The 26,209-nt window shown below is 43.8% G+C and overlaps 2 protein-coding genes across 2 annotated transcripts; one reads left to right on the plus strand and one right to left on the minus strand.

Moving 5' to 3' along the window:
• The first annotated feature begins 39 nt into the window (after positions 1–39).
• On the plus strand, positions 40–7,929 carry CNOT8 (CCR4-NOT transcription complex subunit 8). The gene is made up of 7 exons (XM_066197425.1): positions 40–126; positions 1,380–1,579; positions 2,822–3,015; positions 4,476–4,637; positions 5,383–5,527; positions 6,175–6,285; positions 6,598–7,929. Exons 2-7 carry the CDS (start codon positions 1,463–1,465, stop codon positions 6,745–6,747), a joined length of 879 nt encoding a protein of 292 aa, XP_066053522.1. The 5' UTR covers positions 40–126; positions 1,380–1,462; the 3' UTR covers positions 6,748–7,929.
• An 882-nt stretch (positions 7,930–8,811) lies between these two features.
• GEMIN5 (gem nuclear organelle associated protein 5) lies at positions 8,812–26,161 on the minus strand. Its single transcript, XM_066197424.1, has 28 exons — positions 25,987–26,161; positions 25,668–25,822; positions 24,424–24,605; positions 23,958–24,103; positions 23,612–23,743; positions 23,324–23,456; positions 22,767–22,926; positions 21,940–22,152; positions 21,168–21,253; positions 20,618–20,712; positions 19,907–20,043; positions 18,676–18,749; positions 18,121–18,302; positions 17,872–18,011; positions 17,279–17,450; positions 16,831–17,058; positions 16,231–16,338; positions 15,908–16,036; positions 15,504–15,599; positions 15,094–15,231; positions 14,592–14,739; positions 14,351–14,470; positions 13,264–13,474; positions 12,479–12,736; positions 11,665–11,827; positions 10,507–11,080; positions 9,968–10,064; positions 8,812–9,403 (listed from the first exon to the last, which is right to left on the minus strand). The coding sequence occupies exons 1-28, from the start codon at positions 26,159–26,161 to the stop codon at positions 9,248–9,250; spliced, it is 4,608 nt and encodes a 1,535-aa protein (XP_066053521.1). The 3' UTR covers positions 8,812–9,247.
• Positions 26,162–26,209: the final 48 nt, after the last annotated feature.

Genomic DNA, 26,209 nt, shown 5'->3' on the forward strand with positions numbered 1-26,209 from the left:
GCTTTGTCTCGCGAGAGCCAAAGCGGCGAGAGACCCGGAAGCACCGCCCCTCGCGGCGGGGGGCGCTCGGACCCATCGGGGTTGCGCGGGACGAGAGCGGCGCGGCCCGGCCGCGGCTGCCGGGAGGTACCGGGGAGCGGGGCGGACGGGCAGGCAGCGGGACAGGCAGCGGGACAGGCGCCGGGGGCGCAGGGCTGAGGCCGGGTTTGAAGGGGCGGCGGCACGGACAGCGGCCCTCCTGCTTCCCGGCCGCGATGAGCCGCGTCCGGCCGCCCGCGGGCTGTGAGGGGGGCTCTGAGGTGACCCCGGGCCCGGCCGGGCTGTGGCGGAGCGCTCGGTCCCTCCCGGTAACCGTGGGCTGAGGCGGAGCCCCCCCACCTGCAGGTGGCTGGGAGCGGTTCGCCGGTGTTATTGCGGGAAGGGGACAGCAGCCGGTGGCTGAGCCCAGCTGACACCGCCGGTGGTTCCAGCTGGAACACCCGCCGCGGTGTGCCCCGAGTTACAGGCAAGGACAGAATGCCAGAGTGGGGTAGGTTAGAGGAGACCGCAGTGGGTCGCCTGGTCCCAGCTGCCTGTTCAAGCAGGGTCATCCCAGAGCGTATGGCACAGGATTGTGTCCAGGCACTTCTGGAATATCTCCATTGAGGCAGACTCCAAAACGTCTCGGGGTAATCCCTTCCTGATCCCTGCACAGTTTTTGCTCATGTTCTTCCCCGTGTTCAGGGGAAACTTCCTGTGCATCCCTTTCTGCCCGTTGTCTCTTGTCCTGTCTTTTGGCATCCCCAAGATGAGCCTGCCTCCATCTCCTGGGCACCCCCTTTAGATACACATACCCACTGAAAATTGTGCCACGAGTGTTCTCTCTGATGCATTCTGTACTGTGCTTAAACAATTGTCTTCATCATGGAATCACAGAGGGGTTTGGATTGGAGAGGACCTTCAAGATCATCTCATTCCACCCCTCTGCTGTGGGCAGGGACACCTTCCACTAGAGCAGGTTGCTCAGAGCTCCATCCAGCCCGGCCCTGAACACATCCAGGGATGGGGAAATAGCTGAGGATTAAAGATGAGGATTCACTGCTTGCACATCTTGTGCCCAAAGTGTCAAAGTTTATGGCAGGAAGAGGAAGATAGGGGTAATGATTCTTACATAAATTACTGGACTGTTGATTGTGCATCTGCTCTTACGCTGTGAACAGATGCTCTAGGTTTCATTCAGCATATTTGCAGAAAGTGATAAAGCAAGAAAGAACTTGGTGTAAACTTTAAATGGGTTATTTGGAGGTGAAAATGGAAGTGGGACTGAGTCCTACAGAGAATTTGTTCACGTGTCACTCTTCCTTCACTTAAAGCATTATTTTTTTATCTCTTTAATGCAGCACACTGATCAGATTGCACAGCTTGTGATCCTGCACTGTCATTTGAGTTTAGCATCAGCGGCCTTTTTTCTGTTCCCTGCAAGATGCCAGCAGCCCTTGCAGAGAACAGCCAGGTTATCTGTGAAGTATGGGCCAACAACCTGGAGGAAGAGATGAGGAAAATTCGGGAGATTGTTCTGAGTTACAGCTACATTGCCATGGTAAATGTTTTATATTTGACCGAATTCTCTTAGTCAGGAGATTTTTTTGGGTTGTGGACACAGTTGATTCTTGAGTGAGAAATGATTTCTCCCTACCCCCAGTCAAACTAAACTAGAAGTGGTGAAAAAAAAAAAAAAAGCTGTTCAGTAGCTTTCCAGAATTTAATACAAGCAGTGCTGAGTATGGATTGATTTAAAGAAGGGGAAGAGGGAGACCACCTTAAGAAATAGGAATTTATTTAATATTTGGCTAGTCATAGTGTGTTAGTTTCTACAACAGGAAAATGAAACAAGTCACAGTTGGGTTTAAATCCTTATTTTTTCCACCAGTGTGTTTGTCCTTTGAATGTTTTCCTCCATTTGATTAGAGAAGATGCCATGGGACTGGAGGTCTAAAGGCCTGCAAGTGACTGCTAGCCAGCTGGGCTGCCTCCTTTCTAATGAGGGCAGATGTTGATTCTTAGGGAAGAAAAATATTCTGGCTGTAGATAAGACATTATGTTCAGAAAGCTTTGTTTATGAAGAGCCAGGTGGGAGGAATTTCCTCCTGCTCTTACAAGTCTGTATCTGCTTGGCAGCACCCCAGTGTGTTAGATCAAGAACTGGTTTTAGCTGTGATCCTGTCAGTTCTGCCAGCTTTGCTTAGGAGCACTGAACCTCAAGATATGAAATGCCCTTATTAAAAGTGTGGCAAAAGACAGGTGCCTCTGCAGAGTGTGTTGGATTTTGGTGTCAAATTCAGCTGTGGAAGTGAATGTGATTCTTTTGTTAACGTTTGTCAATGGGACATGAACTTTTTGCTTCTTTTTTGTCTCACTGAAAGTGTTCTCAGGGTCTGTTTTAGTGACTGTGCTGTAAGAGTAGCCAGATAAACCTCTTGGGCAAGGCAGAGACTGTGTCAGGTGCACAGCACTGGGTTTGTTGTGAAAGATTTTGTGTCTGGTCAGTAGAAGCTCCGTGACCCAGTCTGAGGGTAACAACAGTGTGGCAGTTTGGTGTTCAGCAAAGATGGCACACAGTCACTGCTAAGGAAAAGGTTTTTCATCTAATAGAAGGTTTTTTCATCTAATAGATGGTTTTTCATCTAATAGATGGCTGCTGTTGTTGAGGTGTGTTTTGACTGACGGTAGTTTTTGTTCATGTAGGCATTGACTGTTGCTCAGAAGCAGTAAAGGTTTACAGAGTGGTAAGAGTGACTGCTGATAGGATCCATGGTGAAACTGAATTTCCCTTCTCCCCCAGGACACGGAATTTCCCGGGGTTGTTGTCCGGCCCATCGGGGAATTCCGCAGCTCCATCGATTATCAGTACCAGCTCCTGCGCTGTAACGTCGACCTGCTGAAAATCATCCAGCTGGGCCTGACTTTCACCAATGAGAAGGGGGAATATCCTTCTGGCATCAACACCTGGCAGTTCAACTTCAAATTCAACCTTACGTGAGTCTTTGGGCTTGGCAATCATTTCCTGCTCCCTTCTGCTGGAGGGATGCTTTCCTTTGGCGAATGCCAGTGTGCATGTGGCCATCACTGCTGGCTGGTTCTGAGCAATATGGATTCACATTCTGGTGCAGATAATGTGGGAACTTACTCTTCAGTTAACAGTGTATCTGGAGGTCAAAGCCATGCTAAAATTCTATCCTTATGACCCTTTCTCTTGATAATTTTGTGTGCCTTTTTTTTCCTGGAACAACGCTTGAAACTTCATATATATATATATATATATATATATATATATATATATATATATATATATATATATGTAAAACTCCATCTCTTTCTGCTAAAAATAAATGGATGTGCTGGTCTCATCAAAAAGAAAAAAACCTCTTTACAGATCCATGCTTAAGTATAAGCTGGGATCTAAAAACATGTTGATGTAATCATCACATCTGTTCAGGAGAATGAATCCTGTTAAATGGAGTGTGGCAGTTCTTGTCTCCTCCATACTGTAATATCCTGGGTTGCAGCTGAAACAAGTTTCATTATCCCTTCCCCTGTAATTATCAAGATAAACTCAGCATAATTACTACCACTAGAGCTGTCTGGAAATAAAGAAAGGGTTTATCTGGCAAAACCACATATGTAGAGGAAATCAATCTATTTTTATGAAACTGTCATTGGAAAGCATTACAAAAATTTGTAGCTACTATGTGCAGATCATCCAGTTCCTGACCCCAAAAGTTGCACTATTTACTCCACAAATTTGTGAGCCTGTTACAAGTATTGAAGTCAGAGTGAAGTGGGTTTTGCTGGGTGGTGACTTCATTTAAATGAGTTATCATATTGATAGAACTCGTCTCTGTGTTTCCTCCCTCTCAAAACGACACAAACCAGTAAAGAAGTCAGGTTCCTGCTCAGCTCTCCACCAAGCACATCATTCTTGTCCTCCTTCCTGAGTCAAGGATGATGCAATTCTGTTAACTCCCCGAGGTGGAAGTGGAGGTGCTGATAAGGTGGTACATGCTGTGGAGTGAAAAGGAAAAATGTAGACAGGAATGATGGTCAGTGCTTTAGAGTTGCACATCTTCCCATTTGGGAGAACTCCCATTTCCTCTGGGCCCTCATCTGTGGTGCTTCCCTTCCCCTTGCAGAAGAGATGTTGTTCAAAACTGTCAGTTTCAGTCCTGTGGAGGTGGAACCTTTGGAATTTGCACTAGGAATGGAAGTGCTAACTAGTTATGATCACAGAACAGCTTGTTACAGATGTAGGAGGCTGCAGTAGTGGTACTGAAACTGAGTCAGTTTGAATTTCCTAGAGAGACAAATTGGAACCCAGAAGTATCCTACTGGTTAGTCCAATTCTTGACATAGTGTGGGGAGAATTTTTCTAAAATGAGCTTTTCTTGGCAGCACCCTGTGTGCAAAACTGCCTTTTTTTTTTTTTTTTTTTCCTTCAGGGAAGACATGTACTCTCAGGATTCCATAGACCTCCTTGCCAGCTCTGGGCTGCAGTTCCAGAAGCATGAAGAAGAAGGGATTGATACCCTGCATTTTGCTGAGTTGCTGATGACATCTGGGGTTGTCCTCAGTGACAGTGTGAAGTGGCTGTCCTTCCACAGGTGGGTCCAGGCTGCTCACTGACCCTGTTAAATCTCTTCTTAATTCTCTGCATTTTCCATGGAGATTGACAGATTTTAAGGAGAAAAACTAGCAGTCCCACAGTTCTTAAATTAAGCTTCAAGATATGAAGGCCAAGTTTTAAGAAGTAAGGCCACTTCATGGTCTGAATTTCTGACTGCTTGAGAATCCTTTTGCTGTTACAGTCTCCTTCTCTTGAAGAAGCTACTAAGAAATTGAAATGTGATTTCTGCACTTAGTAAATGCATTGTAAAGTACAGATTTTGTTTCTTCTTCCTTACAAAGTTGGTGGTGCTCTGAATTTCCACCTCTGTGGTTAAGACATTTTCCTTGTAGCATTTCAACCAAGTTGATTAGGAAGTCTCTGGTCCAACATGGTACCACGAATTAAAGGACTTGCCACCACTTCCTTCTCCCTCAACAGATACTTGCAGGGTTTCCTGCTTTTCTGTATTGCCCTTAGCTACAGAAATGTACAGAGTTGGGAAGGAATGTGTATTCTTCCCAATGGCTCAGGTGTTCCACAGAAGGCTGGTGAAGGCACTTGGGGAGCATCTCAAACTCCTGCATTGACATAGAAAATCGGGATGAGTTCTGGCTGAGATCTAGAGTTTTATGAATGTTAGAAAATGTTAAAGCTTGAAAGGCACAGCAAGTAAAATTCTACTGAAAAAGGAGGTACTAGTACTGCCTGCTTACCTGGTTTCTCTGTGGTTTTGTTTTCAGTGGTTATGACTTTGGCTACATGGTGAAGTTGTTGACAGATTCCAGGTTACCAGAAGAGGAACATGAATTTTTCCATATCTTAAACCTTTTCTTCCCATCTATCTATGATGTGAAGTACTTAATGAAGAGTTGCAAAAACCTCAAGGTACTTCTGTCTCCCCAGAAAGCAGGTGATGGGCATCAACACTGTACATGTACAGGAATACAAGTGGCAAAACTGCTGCATATGTTGTCTTAAAACAGGAATGTGTATAAAAGTCAGTAGTGACACAGAAGCACCTGAGACACAGTTGGTGTCTAATGGATACTGCCCTCCCCAGTTTCAGACTTAGCAATGTGTTTATTATTAAGGGGACATTGCCACAGCCTTCTGGTTTGTTTTGGAGGCTAATTATAATTTAGCATATTTATGTTTCTGACGCAAGGGTTTTTCTTTTACATGAAATACTCCATGACTTGATTAACTGGTAAGAGGGTTGAAAGTAATTTATCTACTGAATCACAGCCTTGAGTAAAGGGAGGGAAAAGCCCAGCATGTGTAGCCTATGAATGTACCCACAGTTATCTCATGTATCTGCAACAGGAAAAGAAGGCACCTAAATTTGAGATGAGATATTTATGCACTCTTCAACACCATTTCCAGCTGTGTTTCGCTCACAGCTGGAGTGTGCATACTGCTGGGATCTGCATTAGTTCATCATACCCTGTTTGCCCTCATGGTTTGGAGAAATGTGGCAATTTTTGGCAAGGGATGGATCTTCCAAAATAACATCTCTTCTGTTCTCTTTGCAGGGTGGCCTTCAGGAGGTGGCAGATCAGCTGGATTTGCAGCGAATTGGACGACAACACCAGGCAGGATCAGACTCTCTTCTCACAGGAATGGCATTTTTCAGAATGAAGGAGGTACTGCAGTGTTCTTCCTTCTCCACTTCCTGCCCATAAATGTCAACATGGACAACGTGTTGGTTGTTTTGCTTTGGGATTTTTGAGCCTTGTGGCCATCACACTTGAAATTGTCAGGAATAGGAATTGCTAATATTGGCACAGACTTGTTCTGTTTACTTGCCTTTCATGTGCTTATTTTAATTTGTACAGTCCATCTTGGAGGTGGCCAATTTCAAATGAGCTGTTAATTAACACTGGATGTTTTCTGATTTAGAGGCACAATTAAACAGTACCTGTTTCTCTCTTTTTTTTTTTTTTTTTAATCTGCAGTTATTTTTTGAGGATACAATTGATGATGCAAAGTATTGCGGACGACTGTATGGCCTTGGCACAGGAGTGGCTCAGAAACAAAACGAAGATGTGGACTCAGCCCAAGAGAAAATGAGCATTTTGGCCATTATCAACAACATGCAGCCGTGATGAGCGGTGCCCCTCAGCAGATACGTGTTTACCATATTGGCAGCTGCTGTCCTCAACCATTTTCCCTAAACAGTGTCTCAAAACGAAAAGCATCTCCAGTACACAGGCTGCACCAAGCCTTGCAGTTTTGCTGAAGAACTGCATTTTCCTTTGAAACCCAGAAGAGTTGACTGAATTCCTAATGCCAGCATTTGTGGTTTGCCATATTTTTAATACCAAGGGCAAAGGACAGAATCTACTGTGTATACCTCAGTTTTTTTCCTCTTTATACTGTACAGAATCTGCAAGGAAGATTTACCAGTATAATATTGGGGAGAGCTAAGGGTTGGGAAATGCAGTGAAAATGGACACAGACACGCACGCAAATTTGCAATTTGTGTTTTATAAAGCTTATTTTAAAACTTCTGCATGTTGTGAGGGTGACAGCTTCACCTCATGTGTTGCTTATTTTATCTCTGTCTGTGGAAATTGCTCCCTTTGATCACTGCAGAAGTGTGGGAATGGATGACATTAAAAATGATCCTTGCAGCTAAAAATATTGAGAGATTTGCTTTAACAGCAGAGAGAATGGAGATTAAGGAGTGATCAAATCAGCTCCACTAGTTTCTAATTCTCTTTGTTACTGCTGTGACCCATACTAAGCCTCAGCTTTGTTCTTACGGGTATTAAGGAACCGTTCTGGAAATTCAGAGGCCCAAAAGTTCACATTTGACAGGGGATTGGACCAGTACTCTGACTTCAGTTTTCATCTTGAACCTACAAATTTTATTCTTCTCCTGCAACACAACTAGATCAGCATGGACAAATATTTGTTCCTCTTCTCCCCCCTGCTTCTCCAGCCCCTAATTTTACAATATGCTTAAGAGGTAAAACAGTTTTTGATTTTTTTCCTGAGTTTCTGCTTTTTTTTTTTTTCATTATAAACACCTGAGAAGTAGTAAAGAGGATGAAGAACTTGGAATTCTGACTTTGAAACACATTCTGTAGTATTTTTTTCAACAGCTCTGTAATGACATTTCTTAAAAGAACAAACCCTTTTAGACATGTCAAAATTTTTTAAGACTTTTTCTGGCATTTTGAACAAGCTTAATCCAATATTGAAGAGTTGAGGTTTAGAGCTGGTATTTGCAATGTTTGTAAAGACTAGGTTTTATTTTTTGTAAAATAAATTTTTTAAACCAGGCTTTGTTTTGGATTTTCCATCAAGCACCAAAATTTTCACAGTTGAGGCTTTGGACTCCGAGTTTGGGAGATACATGCCTGAAGCTCCTCTTTGTTTCCTTCACCATTTATGATGTGCTCCTCAGGTAGCCCTTAGTAAAATGTCTTTTGAGCTTATTGTACAGTAGCTGAGGAAAGCTGAGCTGAAGAGCTCTGCAAGAGTTGTATTCTCTCCCTGCTAGTCTCAGCACAGCTAAATATCTGGTGCAGAATTCCTGCACTGCAGAGTGGCCACTTAAAGGGACAAACTTGTGTGTGAAGTTTTCTGCTCCACCCAGACTCCAATGGTTGCTGCTGTAAGCGCAGGGAGGCAGTTTGGTTAAGCACTGGCTCCCCCACCTGGTTTTTGGGTGCTTTGTACGGACGGAATTTAGCAAATTCAAGTTGGTGGCAACGCTTCAGTAATTAAACACGTCTTGTTTTAGTCTAACCCCTGGCTTTCACCCGCCGCTCTTGCAGTTGTTCTGAGGCTTTACGCAGCATGAAGCAGGAAATCTGACAGGATGAAGTTTGCATTTTGGCTGGAAGAACCTGGAACAGCTTTTGATCGAAAAAAATTCATCACTCTTTTTAATTCTTAATAATCTTTACTGTACTTGACATTTTCTAAATTCACGATGCACACCTCATCAACTTTTTTTGCTGCATTTAAAACCTTGCTTCGAGAACTGACTAAGACAGATGCTGTGTTCACTAAGGCTGATGCACCCTTGTGCTTTTCATAGAAGTCATTTTTTCTAACAAGACAAAGCCTTTAAGTAAGCTGCATGTTCAAGACTGCAAAATGCATTGATTTTGGCACTTTCTAGAGAACTTATTTCTATACATCAAATTAAACACCAATTCATGGTGGTAGAAGACTTTATTTAAAGGAAAGAAAATAAACTCACAATGCTTTTAAGAACAATACTGGCCTAAGAGTCAGTTTGCTTACAGAAACCATTGATTTTCCTGAGAGCAGCTACTCTTCCTCCTCTGCTGAAAGACTACACAGCTGCTCAAAACCTTCTCTTGCATGTAAATAGCAAGAGCTTTCATTAACATAATGTCCAACAAATAAAAAACTATACAAAAAATCCGTTATAACAGTTCAAGCCCACACTCTTACTGCTTTTGGGTTTTCTAACAGTCTCCTTAAATAAGTATCAGTGGATGAGCACAAGTAGATGTGTATAAACCTGACATTTTGTATCAGTAACAGCCACAGCCATCAAAAGAAGCCTTCACTTGAAGAAAGAGCAGCCTTAGTGTTAAGTAGCTGGAGGCAGCTCAAGGGATGTCATGTCAAGAAGCTCCTGGCAGCCCTTCTGTAAACACCAGCACTGCCGTGTTTCCTAAGGAGAGCCAGAGCCTCTCCCTGCAGCTCAGGAGGACACTGGCATCCAAGGTGAAGGAGCACAAGGCAACACTCCAGCACGTCAGGGAATGGGAAGACCTGCAAAAAAAAAGAAACACCAGGTGATGTCTACAGTTTCTATTACAGTTGTTCAACTCAATCAGGCAGTTCTCTACAGACACTGCTTTTTGTAGCATTCTCAGAGCAGCCAGCCAGGAATCAGATGCATTTTCTCTTCACATTTATCCAGGTTTGTCCCCTCTTGCCCCATCACCGTGTGATCACACATTTTCAAATGTGTGGTTTGTACTTTCTACAGTTCCTAAATTATTAAGGCCATTTTATAGCTTAAATTTTTGATTTCATGGTTTATAATTTTTTTTTCATACATAAGCAGCAAGGGATTACTCTTAAAATGCATGGGATGATCCATACAGAATATCTCACTGAGTTCTCCCACACAGGAGCTTTAGCTATGCTTTCCAACTGCATGGGGAAAATTATACTTGAAAGAAAAATACCACCCTGATGCCATGTGTCAGTTCTCTCTCAAAACTGCCACAGGATCACAAGGAACGTCATGGTATGAAAGGGATTCTGTGATGAGACTGCCCTTACAGAATGACTTTTTTTAGAACTGCAATGGCTCTTCTGAAAACTTACCTTTAAATTGTCTGGGAATTCAGCTAATTTCTGCTTTGCATTCAGAAGCTGCTTTGTGAGCTCCGGGAGTGTAACTGGTTGCTTTGCTTCATCTTTGCTGTCAAGAGAAGAGCAGTGTCATGAGTAACTGTTTTGTTAGGAGACTGTGTAGCCTCCCTCCTGGACAAGGAGCACTGGAGAGAACTGGCTGAGTGTTTTATGCTCCAGCTTGTTGTTGCCAAAGTCCCAAACCAATGTTCGACAAACAGAAGTCTTAGATCATGTTTAGCCTTTTCATTATCCTCCCTTTTCCAAGATGCACTGTTTATTCACTGTAACAACACCTCATGCATCACAAAACTATTCAGCTGCACTGAGTTTGTGCACATAGTGGTTCAGCTCAGGGGAAATGTAAGATTTCTGAGCTGTATATTCAAGTGTTCCTGGGTGATGGGGAGGAGATTCGAGTTGTTGCAGTATAGGCAAAACAAGAAATTTTCTGCCCAGACACACAAAAAAGCAACACTTTTCAATCCATTCATTCATGTGCTGAATCTTACCAATTCATCTGGTCGCTGTCAGAGCATGGTTTGTCTGATTCAGTCTCTGAACTCTGTTCCAGGTTGCTTCCCTGGGTGTTTCCATCTGTGTTCTCCTGGAGATTATTCCTCTGCTGCTGATGCTGGCGGATCATTTCTGCCAAAGTCTCCTGGACCTCAGCTATGTCTCTCTGGGTGTTCTGCAAGGCAGCCATCTCTTCTGAAAGGAGCACTTGGCAACCCTTCAGTTGTGACTGTCTGTCTACCAAATCAACGGAATCAGTTCTTGAGTCACTCTGTGTCTCACACTGAGGAACTTCAGCTGTACTGCAGAGGTTTTCATCCATCTCAGCTGCAGTTTGAACCGTTTCCTCAGGGGATGGGTCACCTGAAATGCAGCTCTCCTCAAGAGCTGTCTGCTCACTGGGACACGGCACAGGAGCCAACACAGCCTTCTGCAGGCCAGGGGAGTCTTTGGGTGGGTTCCACCACAGGTCATAGAGCAGTCTGTAAGCCACAAAGCCCTCCAGACTCCTGCAGGCATCCATGCTCTGAGAGTTTGTGCTGTCCAGTTTGTCTCTCAGGTCATCACAGCCTAATAATGAGAAAAGGATTACAAACAGTTCATAGAACTTTCCAAAGACAATGGGCAGAATTGGTAAATGAACCTGGAAACCCAAATCAGGGATTTACTTAGATGCTGGCAGAGCAGTACAGGAACTATGAAAGGAAAAACATCTTTGGCATCTGTTCTAGCTAAAATATTCTCATCAGCTACAGCAAACTTCTTTGTTCCCAAGCTGCAAAACACAAGAGTCATATAATCAAGAGCCACAAACTAAATGCACTGCACACTCTAAAGAGAATGGAGGACAAGTTGGAGTATGTGTTGCTGTTAAATGAACACAGCATTTTAATGTCCCCCCTCTCCCTCACAGAAGAGAATTCACTCAGTTTCCTACATCACTCACACCAGGTGACACAGCTGAGCTTCCTTCCAGAGTCAGGAATTTTTGTCACTCAGTGGCCTTAACACTAGCCAAATTCCACAAGTTTCCACAGATATGGCTGTGTCTTGCTGCTTCCAAACATTACTTAGTCTAGGAACATTAATGAACACAGCTGTGCTGGCAGGAAAGAGCCCTGTCAGTGCCAGGAGAGACAAAAGGAGAGACTTACCCTCAGGAAGGATGATACTGCAAATCTCCTGGAGCAGAGTGAAATTCCCAGCATCAAAACTGCGGGTCACAGCCCCAAGGATACTTTTCACTGCCTCATCCCACATACCCAAGTGACAGCTCAGGCCTGCGAGGGCCAGGTCATGGGAGACATGGAAAAGCACCTACAGGAAGCACCAGAGAGCACAGTTAATAGTTTTACTGCAAAGTGGGAGCTTATGACAACTGTGGAAGAGTCCAGAAGCATATTACTTGACCAAAAGCAATTTTAGTGACAATGCAATTTACACAGTCTCCTTCATGCAGGAGATAGAGCATTTCCACATCACCTGGAGGTGTTAAATCAGCCACTGTGCTTCCCTGTGTCTTATTAAACAGATGAGAAGTGGGAGCAGTGACTGACTGTGGTCACAAAGAGCTGCAGGAGCTCCAGTCTATGGCCAGACCTTGCAAACCCTTCTGACAACAAGCAGCCCTACCTCCCCCAACAGTACAATACAAAGCCCTGAATCAGTGCTGAGACCACTCAGCTCTGCCAACTGCTCCCAGCCAGCACATCTCAGTGACCCCAGTGCTGACCCCCAACACCCTATGGCAGTTCTTACCCTGCACAGAAACAAATGCAGAAACAAACAGGCGGCTACACAAAGCTGTCCCAGCTGCTGATCATCTCTCTCCCAGACTAAAACCCCATCCTGCAGCAGGGTGCACATATCAGTTCCGTGGGAATGGCTGCTGGAACACCTCAGAGTGGCTGGGTTTACTGCCTGTACCCAAGCAAGGATTTGTGCCTGCACAGATCAACCTCCACGTACCTGCTTTGGGTGTGTGTTGCTGGTTGAAGGAGGATGCTCAATCCTGCGAAGCTGCTCCTGTGCACATGTGGCTTGCTCAGTGGTGTCCATGCCCAGCACATTCTGCCACACTTCTGTCACCATGTCAAAGAATGAGGCCTCTCTGTTCAGCTCCCAGCTGTGGTAACAGGGAGGCACAGGGCTCTTTCTCTCACAGGGGTTCCTTTCACTGAGGCACCTGCAGAGCACTTCATTCAGGCAGAAAACAAGTCTTTGTCCCTTTAACAAGGAGAGATTTAAAAAAAAGAAAAAAAAGCACTGAGCTGTTGCAACAAGAAAAACAATCCCTTGCTGACCACAGCAGGTAGAGTGACTTAAGAACATCATGCCTGGTAGCAGCTTCTTGGTGACAGAGCCTAAGGGAGGTCAGAAGGAAACCTGGGAGCAAGGCAAGGCAGTCACCTGATTCTCAGTTCACAGAAAGACATTTCAAATTTAATCCTCCAGTTGGCTCATTTGTTCCTTTAATGTCACCAGCAAATGCTTCACTTCTTCTCATGATCAGTGTCACACTTAAAAAAAGAATCCCACTTTTCTCTACAACCTCTCATATAAACAAGCACAGAGCCTCCCCACCACGACCATTCCATAGGGATATTCCAAAATACTCCTATAAAAATATTTTGAGGCAAAACCAGCCCAAAGGACAACCTCTGGACTATTAACATATGGGAAGTGGTGCCAAGTTATGTCATTCTGGAGAGACACAAAACTGAAAAAGGTGGAAAGGAAAGGACCAGACTCACAAATAAAGTTTTATGCTGCTGAAGGACTTCCTGAGCTCCCACCCAGTTCCTGGATAACAGCAGGTCTTGGGCACATCTCAAAGACAAAGTTGCTGACAACTCCTCCTCCCCAGATATCAGAGCAAGCTCAGCAGCAGTTTTAAGAGAAGTCACATCCCCCTTTTTGGACAACACTTTCACCGCATCATAGGGTGAAGAAGCTCCCAAATAACTGAAAAAGATAAAAGCAAAACAGATTGATTGGTACTAAAATAGTTTTTAGATTGTATTGCAACACAGGAGCACAAATACACAAATGATGACCCTGAATTTCCCACAGGTTCTCAGAGCTCTCATCACTTTTTCTTATCAAAGTTTACTACAGACATGTGGTGAACAATCTGATGCAAAGCCACAAAGCGGAAGTCACACAGCCCTAAAGTCAGCACTGACATCTTTGGTGGTCTGCGTACCACACATGGCTTGGATGAGCAATAAAACAAAACAGACTCAGGAGACAAAGGTTATATGCAGCTGTTTGTCCCTACTGCAATTCTCTGGGTTTCATGAAAATCTTTTTACAAGTGTGACACCCACAAAAACACCAGAACTGAAATCAGCATCAAGCAGAGGACACTACTCCAGCCAAAATATTTCAAGGGGTATTAGTAATTTTGTTAGTCACGAAGTTAAAACACTCCAGTTGGAGCAGGAGAACCCAATGACCAGGGTATTAGCTAAAGCTTCAAGAAACACAAGATGAAGTGCTGCACTGCATGTTTCCAGTGGAAAGGTTGGAAATTATACACAGTCTTTTTGTAGACAACCTCATCTTAGTCTTGCTAGACTAGTTTTCAGAAACTTCCAGTAACGTCTGTGGAAAGAAATGGCTCTACTGTAATATGATATTTGGACTTTCTGCTCTGAACTGCTCTCTGGAGCTTCTCTTCCCACCTACATTAGAGGAAATTTAGTGAGATCAGGCTCAGAAAAGCACCTTAGACAACCGATGACCAGAGCAGTTAACAGATTACAACTGACATCGAACCAAGAACCTTCTTTGTTTTAGGCATGGAACCAATTCTGTCTTCTCCCCAGTAACACTCACCACTTGGCAGCCATGGAATAATGACCATCCTTCTCCAGCAGAGCTGCCCAGCTGGTGTAGAGATCCTTCAGAATTGGATCTTCTGGACGCAGCCTGGCCTTAGCCATGACAATTGCTTCCCTAATGCACACAAGGAAAACCAGACAGAAAAGTTAATCTGTGTGCAAAGAGTGAACCAAAATGCTCAATCTACCCCACAACAAAAACCCAGATAAAGTGCTAAACATGAATATACAGCAACCTGTAAAAATTGTTCACTTTGAGGAGCTCGATAGCCTCGTAGACTTTATGGATGGACAGGAGATGGGAGGCAGCCTTCACATATTGCTCCTGAAAACACAGCTGCTTGGCAAAGGCTTCCACTGTCCAAACCCAGGCCTGGTATCCAACTGCAAAAGAGAAGGCACCACCATTGGAGGCAGTTTTATAACTGGAAGAATTCCTGTGCCACACCAGCACTGGTTTCTTCAACATGTACCTCTTCTCTGCCCCAGGTCAGTTTCTATTTCTAACCATCCTAACACAAGTCGATGAAGCGGGGCAAAACTAGGACTTAAACATGACTGCAGGACTTCACTGCCAGCAAAATAACTTGAAAGCATATTTAAACCAGCAGTGAGCTGTAAGGACTGCTAATCATATCACAAAGAACTAATTCCTGAGTTTCTGTGCAGGAACCACCAGAACGAGGGAACCCTTGGCAGCCAATTCCACCAGTTTATGTGGAGCTAAAGCAAACATACCCATGGGTGACATGGCTACGAGCTGGTCTGTCAGCTCCCCCCTCTCAGCAGCTGCCTGGAGGACACCCTTCATGTCTCCTTTCCACAGCATGAGCTGCTGGAAGAGCTCTGCATGCCCGTTCTCCAAGTGGTGCTTTCCTGTTGGAAGCAAACACAATTCCCATCAGTATGAGTGCAACAGCATCATAGTAAAATAGCTTGGCAAAAGGGAAATCATTCAAGCTTAAGATAAGGCAGGTTTGCATCTGAAAGATGTAAGAACTATCTGGGAAAAAGATGTATGTTCTCACACAGAGCTGCATTCTTAATCCTAGACTGCAATCCACAATAAAGAAAACTCAAGCATTTTCCCCAATTGTTTTCTACTTGAATGTAACAGTTACAGAAGACATATTCTTTACACCACTTACCTTCCATATCGATCATCTTGTGCAGAGAATCCCTGTCTGTGAACAGCCCCAAGTGGATGCAATCCTTGAGGTCAGGGGACACATCTTCATTATTATCTAAACCAGATAAGAAGAATGCATATTCAGGATTTAACACAAAACTGGGAACTGGAATGTGCCAAGTCACTGTACCACTCAAATGCTGGCAAATACTTCTGTTTTCTACTTTCTTTCCTCTACAGCAGATTTAATAATTTGCTGGTCAACCCTCAGATCTAAGTTTGATATCACACCAAGTAGAACTCTACGATAAAGGTGAGGATTTAAAAAATAATATCATGTGGTTGAAGTCAAGTCTCTGGACACCTGATTTTGAGTACTTGAGGGCAGCTACCCTCTAAGTATTTTAAATTTTATTCTGATACCTTTAGTTTTCAGACATGCAGCCAGCCTCAAGCAGTCCTGGTGCAATTCTTCTTTTGATCTGTGATCCATTAATGTGCTGAAGGGCAGAATAGAACGAGGCTTCCTCTTCTTCAGAGAGGCATCAGGAGCTAAAGAATCAGACACATTTGAGTCACTGCTGCTGCAGTTACAGCAGAACTCCTCAATTTATTTCAAAACCACCCTTTTCCTTCTCTGGCATTTATTTGGTGTCACATTATGAAGGGAATCTGCAGCCAAACAAGCCTAGGATGAGGAAGTCTGCCTTAAACAGGACTGTTAAAAATCCCTGAAACATACTAACTTGGTTTCTCTTTAGGTGGATCCTTTTTCACAGGAGCAGCTTTCTGAGTCACAAAAGGCTTTGGCAAGCTGAATGCAGAATTATCACATGAAGATGTATCCCTGGAGACTGTGGAGTCAAATGATTTAAAAAAAAGGAAAAGCAATGAATGGAAATGCCCACAGAATAATTCACATATTCATATTCTGTTACATTAATTTTGAAATAGACGGAAACCAAGCTTTGCCACAGAACTTAACAGCTTTTTAGGGAAAGGAAATATCAAAAAAACAGAGAACTGTCAGAAGGTTAAATGAGATGTCAAGAGACACCCACAAAGATTCACCAGTATTGTAAGATTCATCAGTGCTGATCAAAAATGACATAGTTTCATGCCAAACACAGTAACTCTGTTCAGGAGGCCAGAATCTTCTTATCTCAAGACAATTAGTCCCAAACTAGTTTGGAAAATTATGAAATGCATTCCAGAGCCTTTTTCCTTCAAGAGGACAATTTCAATAAAACCATACAATGAGAAAATCTGCATGAAAATGAAACTTGGCGACACTCTGAGGGCTAAACACTCTGGGAAACATTGAACTAAGACGATTTGATTATTACCAGTCACAGAGACTTTATCAGTCAACTCTGCCTCCTGAGCTTCTTTTTCTCCTTCGTGGTCTGACACTCCGTTTTCCTCCAGCAGCATTTCCTTCATGCTGTCATCTCCATTCATGGCATCATTTGCATCCTGCTTGCCTGGGCTCTTGCCTAGAGGCTTTTTCTTCTTCTTGGCTTTGACTTTTGGCTGTATACTTCTTTTCTTCTCTAATTCTATACTCTTTTTGCCTGTAAAAAGTGCAAATTTTAGTGTATTAACTGCCTGTATCTCAGGACCAACATTTAGTTTCCAAATAAGGACACTCAATTTAAACCTAGACACAGTTTATTCCTGAAGAGGCAGATTTGGAATTCAGCACAAGAACTTGCACCATTTCAACATGGCAACTCTCCATTTCTCAGCTCCAACATCACCTCCAGGAAAGATCTTCTGTTTGAATGCACTCACCCTGAGGAGGCCGTGTGTGCTCCTGCTTGGAGATGTGCCATTTGTGAACAGAGAAATCATCTGCTCCTGTGTAAACACAATCTGACTCCACTGGTGACCACTGCACACTCAGCAGGCGGCCCTGGTGCCCTCGGTAGTTGCAGAGTGGCTCTTCCTTCATCACATCCCACACCTTGGCAACAAGAAAGAAATCCAGTTACTCAGAATGTCACTGCTTCACCTAATACTCTGCATTTTCTCATAATTTGCACAGGTAGGAGCTTCTCTTTTGGGATTTTGCAGGGGTATTTCAAATATCAACATGCAAACGGAGAAAATGCAGGGCTTGCTTTGTTTGCATTGATACAGCTGCACAACATCTTTCTTTCCTAAGGATCCAAAAATGCTAAAATGAAAACCTCAATGACTGGACTTACAAATCAATTCACAAATCACAACATAATCTGCATATCAGGTATCCAGAACCAGCAGATGGTTACCAAAGGTAAACTTGCACTACTTCAGTAGTTTATCTCACAAAAACGAGTTTTGCTCTTTGATCAGCCATGGAATGGATGATTTGAAACACAATTCTGAGGTGCTCTGGACAATACCTGTGCAGTGCCATCATAGCAAGCAGACACCAATCTTCCCTCATGGTGGGGGCTCCAAGAAAGGCTTGTGATTTTAGCTGTGTGCCCAGCCAGAGTTCGAAAAGGCTCTGTAATCGTCACAGGATTTTCTGAAGAGTTCTCTGGTAAAAAAAAAGAAAAATTATTAAGTATGGCCACAGAGGTGAAACAGAAATAAACCAAAAAAAAAAAAAGATGCCAAGATTTGGAATATAATCTGCAAACTGTTACCTACAACACTCTTCAGGTTGTGCACATAAATGGTGGCATTGATGGAGCCTGAGGCTATCAAGTAGCTCAGCTCTGGCTGGGTCCCGTGCTCATGGTGCCAACGAATGGCATTGATCAGTTTGTGATGCTGCTGGATAGTGCAGAGCAGCTTCAAGTTTGGTGCCTGAAATATTTCAATTGAGCTGAAATGTAAGAAAAACAGTGTAAGAATTTCAGTAGCTGGAGAAAATGGGAACTTTTTTTGTTATCTTGCATGAGCAGAATTGGAGTTACTGAGTTTGTGTTTTCTGGATTCAACTCAAGCCCTGGTTTCACTGATCAGCAAAAGTGCATTTCAACCATGAGTGGATCCTTGAAACACAATTTAATGTGATAATGAGGATCCTCCATGCCAAGAGCATCTACAACAAATAACAGCACAAAATTCTGTATTATCATGATTCAGCAGTGAAAGAATGGAGACAAACCAGGGCAACAAAAAGTACTTTTGCTTCACCACAATGACTGCAGTCAAGATCAGCACAGGCACCACCTTAAGCCACAAGTGGGACATACCCATCCTCATTGCCAAGAGCCAGGAGTTTGCCATCTGGTTTCCAGCTGATCTCTGTACGTGCAGGCAGCTTGTGCTGCAGAAAGAAGACACAATTATTGCCAAAAACTCTTAAATCTCTCTCACATACACTGAACAGAGCAAAGCTGGCAACTGGACAGAGCTGCAATTAGTCTGCAAAATGAAAAGTCAAAAAAGTGCCTATTGCTTTTGTAGCAGCGACATAAACCTGAGCAATTAAGACTGAAATAACTGATGCAAGAACCAATGATTGGTTTTTATTGTTGTTTATTCTGAACAGTCTGGATTCCAGTAGGACCTTGATGTTTCATATCCTTACACTCCTTGGAAAGCACCAGACACTGCAAGCAAATTCTTTCACACTTCAAGAGAAACCAAAGTTTACCTATAATTATCCCTATTCATTTGAATGTAGACAAAAGCTATTTACAATTTAGATGCCTAAATATGATCATTTCAATGCCTCTGACATTCCTCTTTTAACCCCCTGAGAATCTTAACTCAAGGAGGAAGCCAAAACCCAGCTGATACAAATCAATACCCTTGGACTGAGTCCAGCTGACTTAAAAGAACTGGAGATCCAACACACTTATTTAATGCTTTCAACTAAGAAATGACTGATCCCACTTGAGAAGATACTCAGTGATCACCAACCACTCTGCACTGGGTGCAGTACAAATGGAAACAGCCTCCTGCAAAATCATGATTGTTTTTAATAAAAAGTTTGTCTTAAAAAGCTCATGGTTGAAGCAAGGGAACTAAAGGAATTGAGATAAATAACTCATGCATGCCCACCATGTGGTCTAAGCCAGGATGATTCAGGATATCACTTCAAGTGCTTTGAAACTGGAAATCTCCTACTATTGTAAACTGCCACACAGAGTTTAAACCCAAACTCTATCCCCTGTTTATTTTTCCCAAGTAAATCACAGTGTAGAAAATTAAGGAACTGATGCCAGAAGATGTGCCATGTTGACACCAGGAGAAAAAAAATACCAACCACCCTCTTCAGACACAAATATATAAACTCTTTAGATAGTTTGAATCAATTAGTGTTAAATGAACTAAAGTTCATCTATGGAGCCTGAGGGGTTCAAGTTTTTTGTTACAGATACATCAAAAAAGCAAAATCAGAAACTTACAACTACAAGGCCATGGAAACTCTGGTGTGGTTATTATGAGCCCATAAAAACCCCTCAAATTCAAACTCACTTTGATTGAATTGGTGTCTCTGATGACTTTGTTGATGTCATTTGCTTCTCCATTAAGCTTCCAGGGATTGTGTTGAAACACAATTCCTTCTCCAGCACAACTATATAAAGTCACAGAGGGCTGTTCACTTTCTTCTCCTATTCAAAAGAGAGAAAGAGCTAATTACACTCTGTTCTTCATCTTTCATAAATCAAAGCATTATTTCAAAAACCAATATACATCCTTCAATGCCTGTGGTCCAGCAGCAGGAAATTCTCATAGTACAACCCTATAAAAAGAGCCCTCATTTCTACCAACAGATCTCTCATAGCACAACCACTGCAAACAGTAAAACTGCCTTTAAATTTTGGTCCTTAAATGAAAAAAAAAATATCTGGGTTCAAGTTCAAATGGCAGAAACTCTGGAACCTGTATTTGATTTGATGTAATTGCTGCAGGAAGCCTGTGAGTTCCTGGTCTGTAACACCCTGAAGCAAGCCCAGAGGTGCTTGGGGCACTACTCAAACCTATTTCCTGAAGGTTTTGTACCCTTGCAAAGAGTTTGTACCCTTGCAAAACTGTTAACACTCCCTCAAGCAGAACACATTCTCCAAAGGATTGCCACCAAGCAAATGGGGTTCCTTCTCCTAAGACGGGAGGGAAAGCAGCTTCATGGCATCTGTGTACTCTGCATGGACATTCTACTTTGTCACAAGGTGGTGGAAGACTCACCAGAAATCAGAGGAGGAGTTGGAGGACCCCAGGCTAATGCGTACACTGTCTTCTTGTGGTAAGTGCTGGAGATCTGAGGTGGCTTATTCTTAGCACTGGGCACGAAGATAAGGAAGATAAGAGGCAGTCAGATTTCAGCAAATGGAAATTAAAAGAAGGTAAAATCAAAGCAACATGCTTGAGACACCAGGTGCTTTAACATTCTAAAGCCATGGCTCAACCAAGCTTTCTTTAACATCTGCTGCAGGACACTACTAAAATTCAAACGTGATTGTCCTGGTGACCTTCCCCTCCTTCCCTGAAAACGTCTTTCTGGGTAAAGTCTTCCTGAACTGATGTCCTCCCACAGGTGATCTCTGGTCATCCCATTTTAAGTTTACCTTAAATCAAGTTCACCTTAGAAGCTCACAGACATAATGCAGATGAAAACATGCACTGAAAATCCAACTGATTGATTTTAATTTAATCTCACTTATCTAACAGCAAAAGTATCCCTCAGGAAAGACCACAAAGGATCTGACACTAATGAATTTGAAAGCTACATTTTTACCTGCTGGACAAGGTGTCAAATATGCCAACTTTTCCATCATCTGTTCCAAAAGCCAAGGAGCCTTCTTTAGTTGGGTGCCAGGATAACTGCAAGGAAAATACAAAGAGACAGAAAGTGACCAAAGTCACAGAGATTTTACTGCTAAATAAGTAACAAAAGGAAAATGCTGAAACTGATGAGCAAGGACCTTGTACCCACCCTGCCAGCCACAGCCACTTGATTTGATCACTCTGCTCTGGGTTTCAAAGGCTTTCCCCCTTCCAGTTATGATAGGATAAGATGCAAGGGACTAAAATCATTAAAATGCTTCTTGAGAGCTGCATTACAAACCAGAAACAGCTGCCAGCTATTTTACCAGGCAGCAGCTCTTGACCAACCACTGGTGCCAGTGGTTAAACCCCAGCTGAAGACACCTGTGATGGTTGTATTGGTTTTTTGTATCTGTCAAACTTCATCCATGGATGAAGCAAGGAAGAATCATGAAGGATGAAAGTGAAACAGTAACATAACAGACAGCTGCACTTCAGCTTATTTCCACCAGATGTAAATGCAACCTTCTAGGACTGTAAACAGGTCTAAAAACTTGTTGCCAGATTCTAAAATGTATTGTATACAGAAAGAATTGAGTAAAAAATTAACAACTTGGCTTTATCTCATTTTAGCTGGGACAAACCTTTGGAATGAAAGAGAGGAAAAAAACATACTTGAAAAAAAAACGGAATGAAAAGAAGAGAGAACGGGGGGGAAAAAAGGGAATCCAAAGCCCACTTACTGCTGTAACTTTGGACTTTATGCTTTGCCAGAAGGTTTTAACATCATAAATGTTGTTCATGGACAGAGTATTCCACACTCGGATCATGCTGTCCCCAACCCCGATGGCGAGGCAGCCCGTGTCCACAGGGGAGAAGGCAAGGCTGTAGACAAATCCTCCAAGGGAGGGCATGGTCCAGCTGCAATCCAGAGTGGACAGATCCCAGCATTTCACCTGAAGAATATTTAAGGAACAAGGAATGGTTAAATACAGAGTGACTGACAGGACACAGAAAAACCAAAGCAGAAGTGAAATGAAGAATCAAAGGGTGAAAATTGAGGCTTGACAGGATGTGATCTGCACCCAGAAGACTGCATGTCACTGACAGGGCTGCAGTAGCTGCAAGACATGAATATATTTTATTCAGTTTCTCTTCCAATTTCAAAACAGAAAACACTCTGCTGTTTGTAAAAGGCCAAGGATTGAAAAGAAAACTCAATTAAAAAATAGATGCACTACTTTGTACAATTAAATAATTTTAAGAAGGAAAACCAGGCCTTTTAAAAGTGAAACACAGAGAAAAAGAAGTGGAAAACACCTTTCATTAAATGCTTACTATTCAAGTCCAGAATGTCACAATCATTCACTCCACCATGGTAAGAGATTGAACTTATAAATTAACAGTAACATACACAACCTGTGCTCAGAAGAAATGCTAAGAAGTGATGTTATAAAATGCTAAAATAAACCCACTTCAAGAGGAAAACTGTGGCCCTAAAAGGGTTAGTCTCACTCAGTAAAACTGCATTGTAGAGGCATTCCCATGCTAATTTTTAAATGGCTCTTACATCTCTGTCCATTGAAATGGAAAAAAGGAGCTCTCTGTCTTGGTGCTTCACAGAACTGAGATTGAACACAATTCGGGAGTGGTTTTGTCCTTCTGAAGATCCCAGAAGAGTCCACTTGCGTTTGCCAGGCTGGGCCAAATTCCAAAGGAGCAGTTCTCCTCTGCAAAAATTGAAATTTATTTAAATTCTTCACTTCAAAAGAACAGAGGCTCTTTGCAGACTATATCACAAATATCCTGCAGGTCAGGAGTAACAGAGTTCAGCAGACATCCAATGCCTGTACAAAGCTACACACACAAACACCACTGGAAAAATGACTTTTTTTTTTCCAGTAGATGGACAAAAGCACAGTTAGTGCTATGAGCAGTCAACATCCAATTTTCTTATGGGGCAAATTATAGGACAAGTAATAATTTTCTTAACGCCCGAACTCTACTTCTCGGCCTGTTTTCTCCTGTTACACTGGAAAGGAAGGGAGATGGGGGTGTCTTTTCTACTCAGCACTTCCTCCAGCAGGGACAAACGAATGTGCAGCTGCTGCAGAGGGTCCCACTTACCCAAAGGCACTGGAGATGAGCTCAGAGGCACGGCCAGCAGGCCAGAGCAGCGTCAGCCAGATCCGCTCCTTCACCGCCGGGTCCACGGCCCCGCCTCTCCTCTTGGTGGGCGGCAGCTTCAGCGTCATCACACCTGCAAGGCCAGGGGCAGCACTGTACCTCAAACATACAAGTTCTCCCACAGACAGAGGAAGCTGCAGTTTTAACTATGTTCCCCATGCTTTTGGCACCCAAAGGCTGCAGTTCAAGAGTTATTCCACACCTTGTTACTGTTTATCTCTTACTTACTCCTGCCTCTGGTAGAGCTCCATATTCGTAGGGTTTGGTCCTTACTTCCAGAGGCCAGGTAACAACCTTTCTTCGTTGCTGTGTCCTGTGCCACCTCCCCATTTGGAACCTTGCCTTCTTCTGAAGGAGCTGCTAAATACCATTGAAGTCACATTATTATGCTTTAAAATACAAAGCCTCATAAAAATGAGCTGAAAATTTATATTGATTTGTATCAGAACATGTTTTATTGAACTTATCAGTTGCTTAGCTAGTTACTAACCTTCTGTAAAAAAATTCAGTCCTCTAGAACGACATTTACATGAACTAAAAATTACTCCACAAACTGTTAATCATGTCTACATACCCTCATCCTGCCAAGCAGGTAACCTTTCTTCCCCAGGCACAGGGCACCAGGCCAGACAATGGATTTCATCCTCGTGGCCTCTCAGCCGGTGCACAACTTCTCTCTTCCTGCTGATATCAATTATCACCACCATGCCATCCTTGTAGCTGAAAGCAGAGATTTAAATTAATGAAGAGATTATTGGATGCTTGTGGAATAATACCTGAGGTGATTTACAGGCTCTTTCCGGGGTCACTATCACCCTATTACAGAGAAGCCAGCCTGGACCATTGCACTTTTACAGATTTCTTTGCTTTTGCAGGTTTACCAATTATTTCTGATTTGTTTTACTCCAAAACTAAAAGAACAGCCACCAAGACCTCTTAAAATTTAACTTTCAACCATGCAGTGAAACCTTCACAATTAAATCCTTGTAGAAGAAGAGTGGAAAACAAAACATAAGGAATATTAACTAATGAGCATTTACCCAATGGCCACCAGGTTTTCATGATGAGGAGAACAGGTGAGGCAGAAAACTGTCCTGGGCTCTGGGAAGAACTGCTGGCTGTCACTTCTGTTGTGCCAGTAACAAACAATGACACCTTTCTCATCACCAGACACAATGAGATCTTTCACAAGGGGTGACCAGTGCAGAGCTGAGATGGCATGCTGAAGAAAAGAGCATTGGAAACGTTTAAAGCTGTTTTAGTGCCACCTAACACAGAAAAACTGGCAGGAAATCATCTGTAAGCACTGCCCAGCATCAGTTTGGTTTGTCCCTGAGTGTCTCAGTTCTTTCAGGCTTTACAGGATGGATGTAATTGCTGATGGTGACTCCTGAGCCACAGTGTTATAAATGCACATTATATAGTTGGCTTGTTGCAACTATTAACATGACCACTATATATAATTGTACTCTATTATGTTTTATTGATAAGAGTTTAGAAGGGTAATGAGAGTGTATTCTCTGAGGGTTAAGACTGGGGTTTATCTCATCTTTGTAACGTCTAAACCACCAAGCCAGAAATTATGGGAGGGGGAGATCACCTTGTGACCCTTCATAAAAAACCTGTTTCTGTTTTTCTTATCCAAATGAAAAGAACCAGAAAACGTCAGATGAAAAGTTATATTCATGTTATCAGACTAAGTAACAGAGCCACCCACAAAAAAAAATCGATTAGATAAGATGATCGGGGGATACTTAAAACAGATCAAAAAAAGAATGTTTGATTAACATCTGCTGAATATTCAACACAGCGTTTCTTAAAGATAGAAGTCCCTAAAGGGTGAGGGGGGCTCCGGGCAGACCTTGTGCCAAGCCCCCTCGGCCGAGAAGCTTCGCTTATTCTGTCTCCTCATTTGTCTATTTTTAAAAACTTTTATCAAACTTGTGAATTTTTTAAAAAGAGAGCGGAACTCGTTTTTCACAGCAGTAACTCTTCGAACACACATTAAGCCTGTCCTGTGGGCCACAGCACCTCGCTGAGATCATTCCAGGCGAGCCGGGTTCATGGGCAGTGAGGCCAAACCACGAGCACGCCGCTTCATCTGGGCTCTGACTGCAACCAGCGGCTAATTACAGCGCTGGGACAGCGCCGCGGGCTATGGACAGAGAACCGCTCAACGGGATTTATTTCAAATTCACTTTTGGGCAAAGCAGCCCCGCCGTGCTCTGTGTGCCAGCCCCGAAACACCGCAGCCCACCCCGGGAATCCCCGGCCCGTGTCCCACCTGGTGCAGGCTGTACTCCAGCAGCGCCGACAGGCTCCCGCTGTCCCAGACCTTGATGCTGCCGTCGTCCGAGCTGCTGGCGCAGAGGCGGCCCTGGCCGGGGCAGCGGCAGAAGGCGAAGCCGGAGATGCGCTCCGTGTGCCCGATCAGCTCCCCTGCCGCCACACCAGAAATGGGCACGGGCCGCCCGCAGCCCTCCCAAACCCCCCGCACCCCAAAATCCCCGCCTCCCCCGTGCCCTCCCCGGGCTCCCGGCGGCGGGGAGCCCCCACAGCCCGCCCCGCGCAGCGCGGGGGAACGGGGAAGGTTGTCAGGGTACCGTAAAAGGCGGGCGCGGCGCCGGAGACATCCAGCAGGCAGACGCGGTGCCTGGCCGCGAAGCCGAAGAGGCGGCCGTCGCTGCTGGCGTCGCTGCAGCGGCTGCTGTACCAGTTGGGGGAGGCGGGCAGGGCCCGGACCGCCAACCCCGTCCCCGCTCCCGTCCCCGCCGCCATCGCCCCCGCTGCCCCCGCGCCGCCCCACGTGCCCCGGGGGCTGCCGCC

The sequence above is a fragment of the Chamaea fasciata genome, unplaced genomic scaffold, assembly GCF_029207755.1.
Source record: "Chamaea fasciata isolate MVZ Bird 193981 ecotype frontalis unplaced genomic scaffold, bChaFas1.0.hap1 SCAF_15, whole genome shotgun sequence".
NCBI classification, from domain to species: domain Eukaryota; kingdom Metazoa; phylum Chordata; class Aves; order Passeriformes; family Sylviidae; genus Chamaea; species Chamaea fasciata.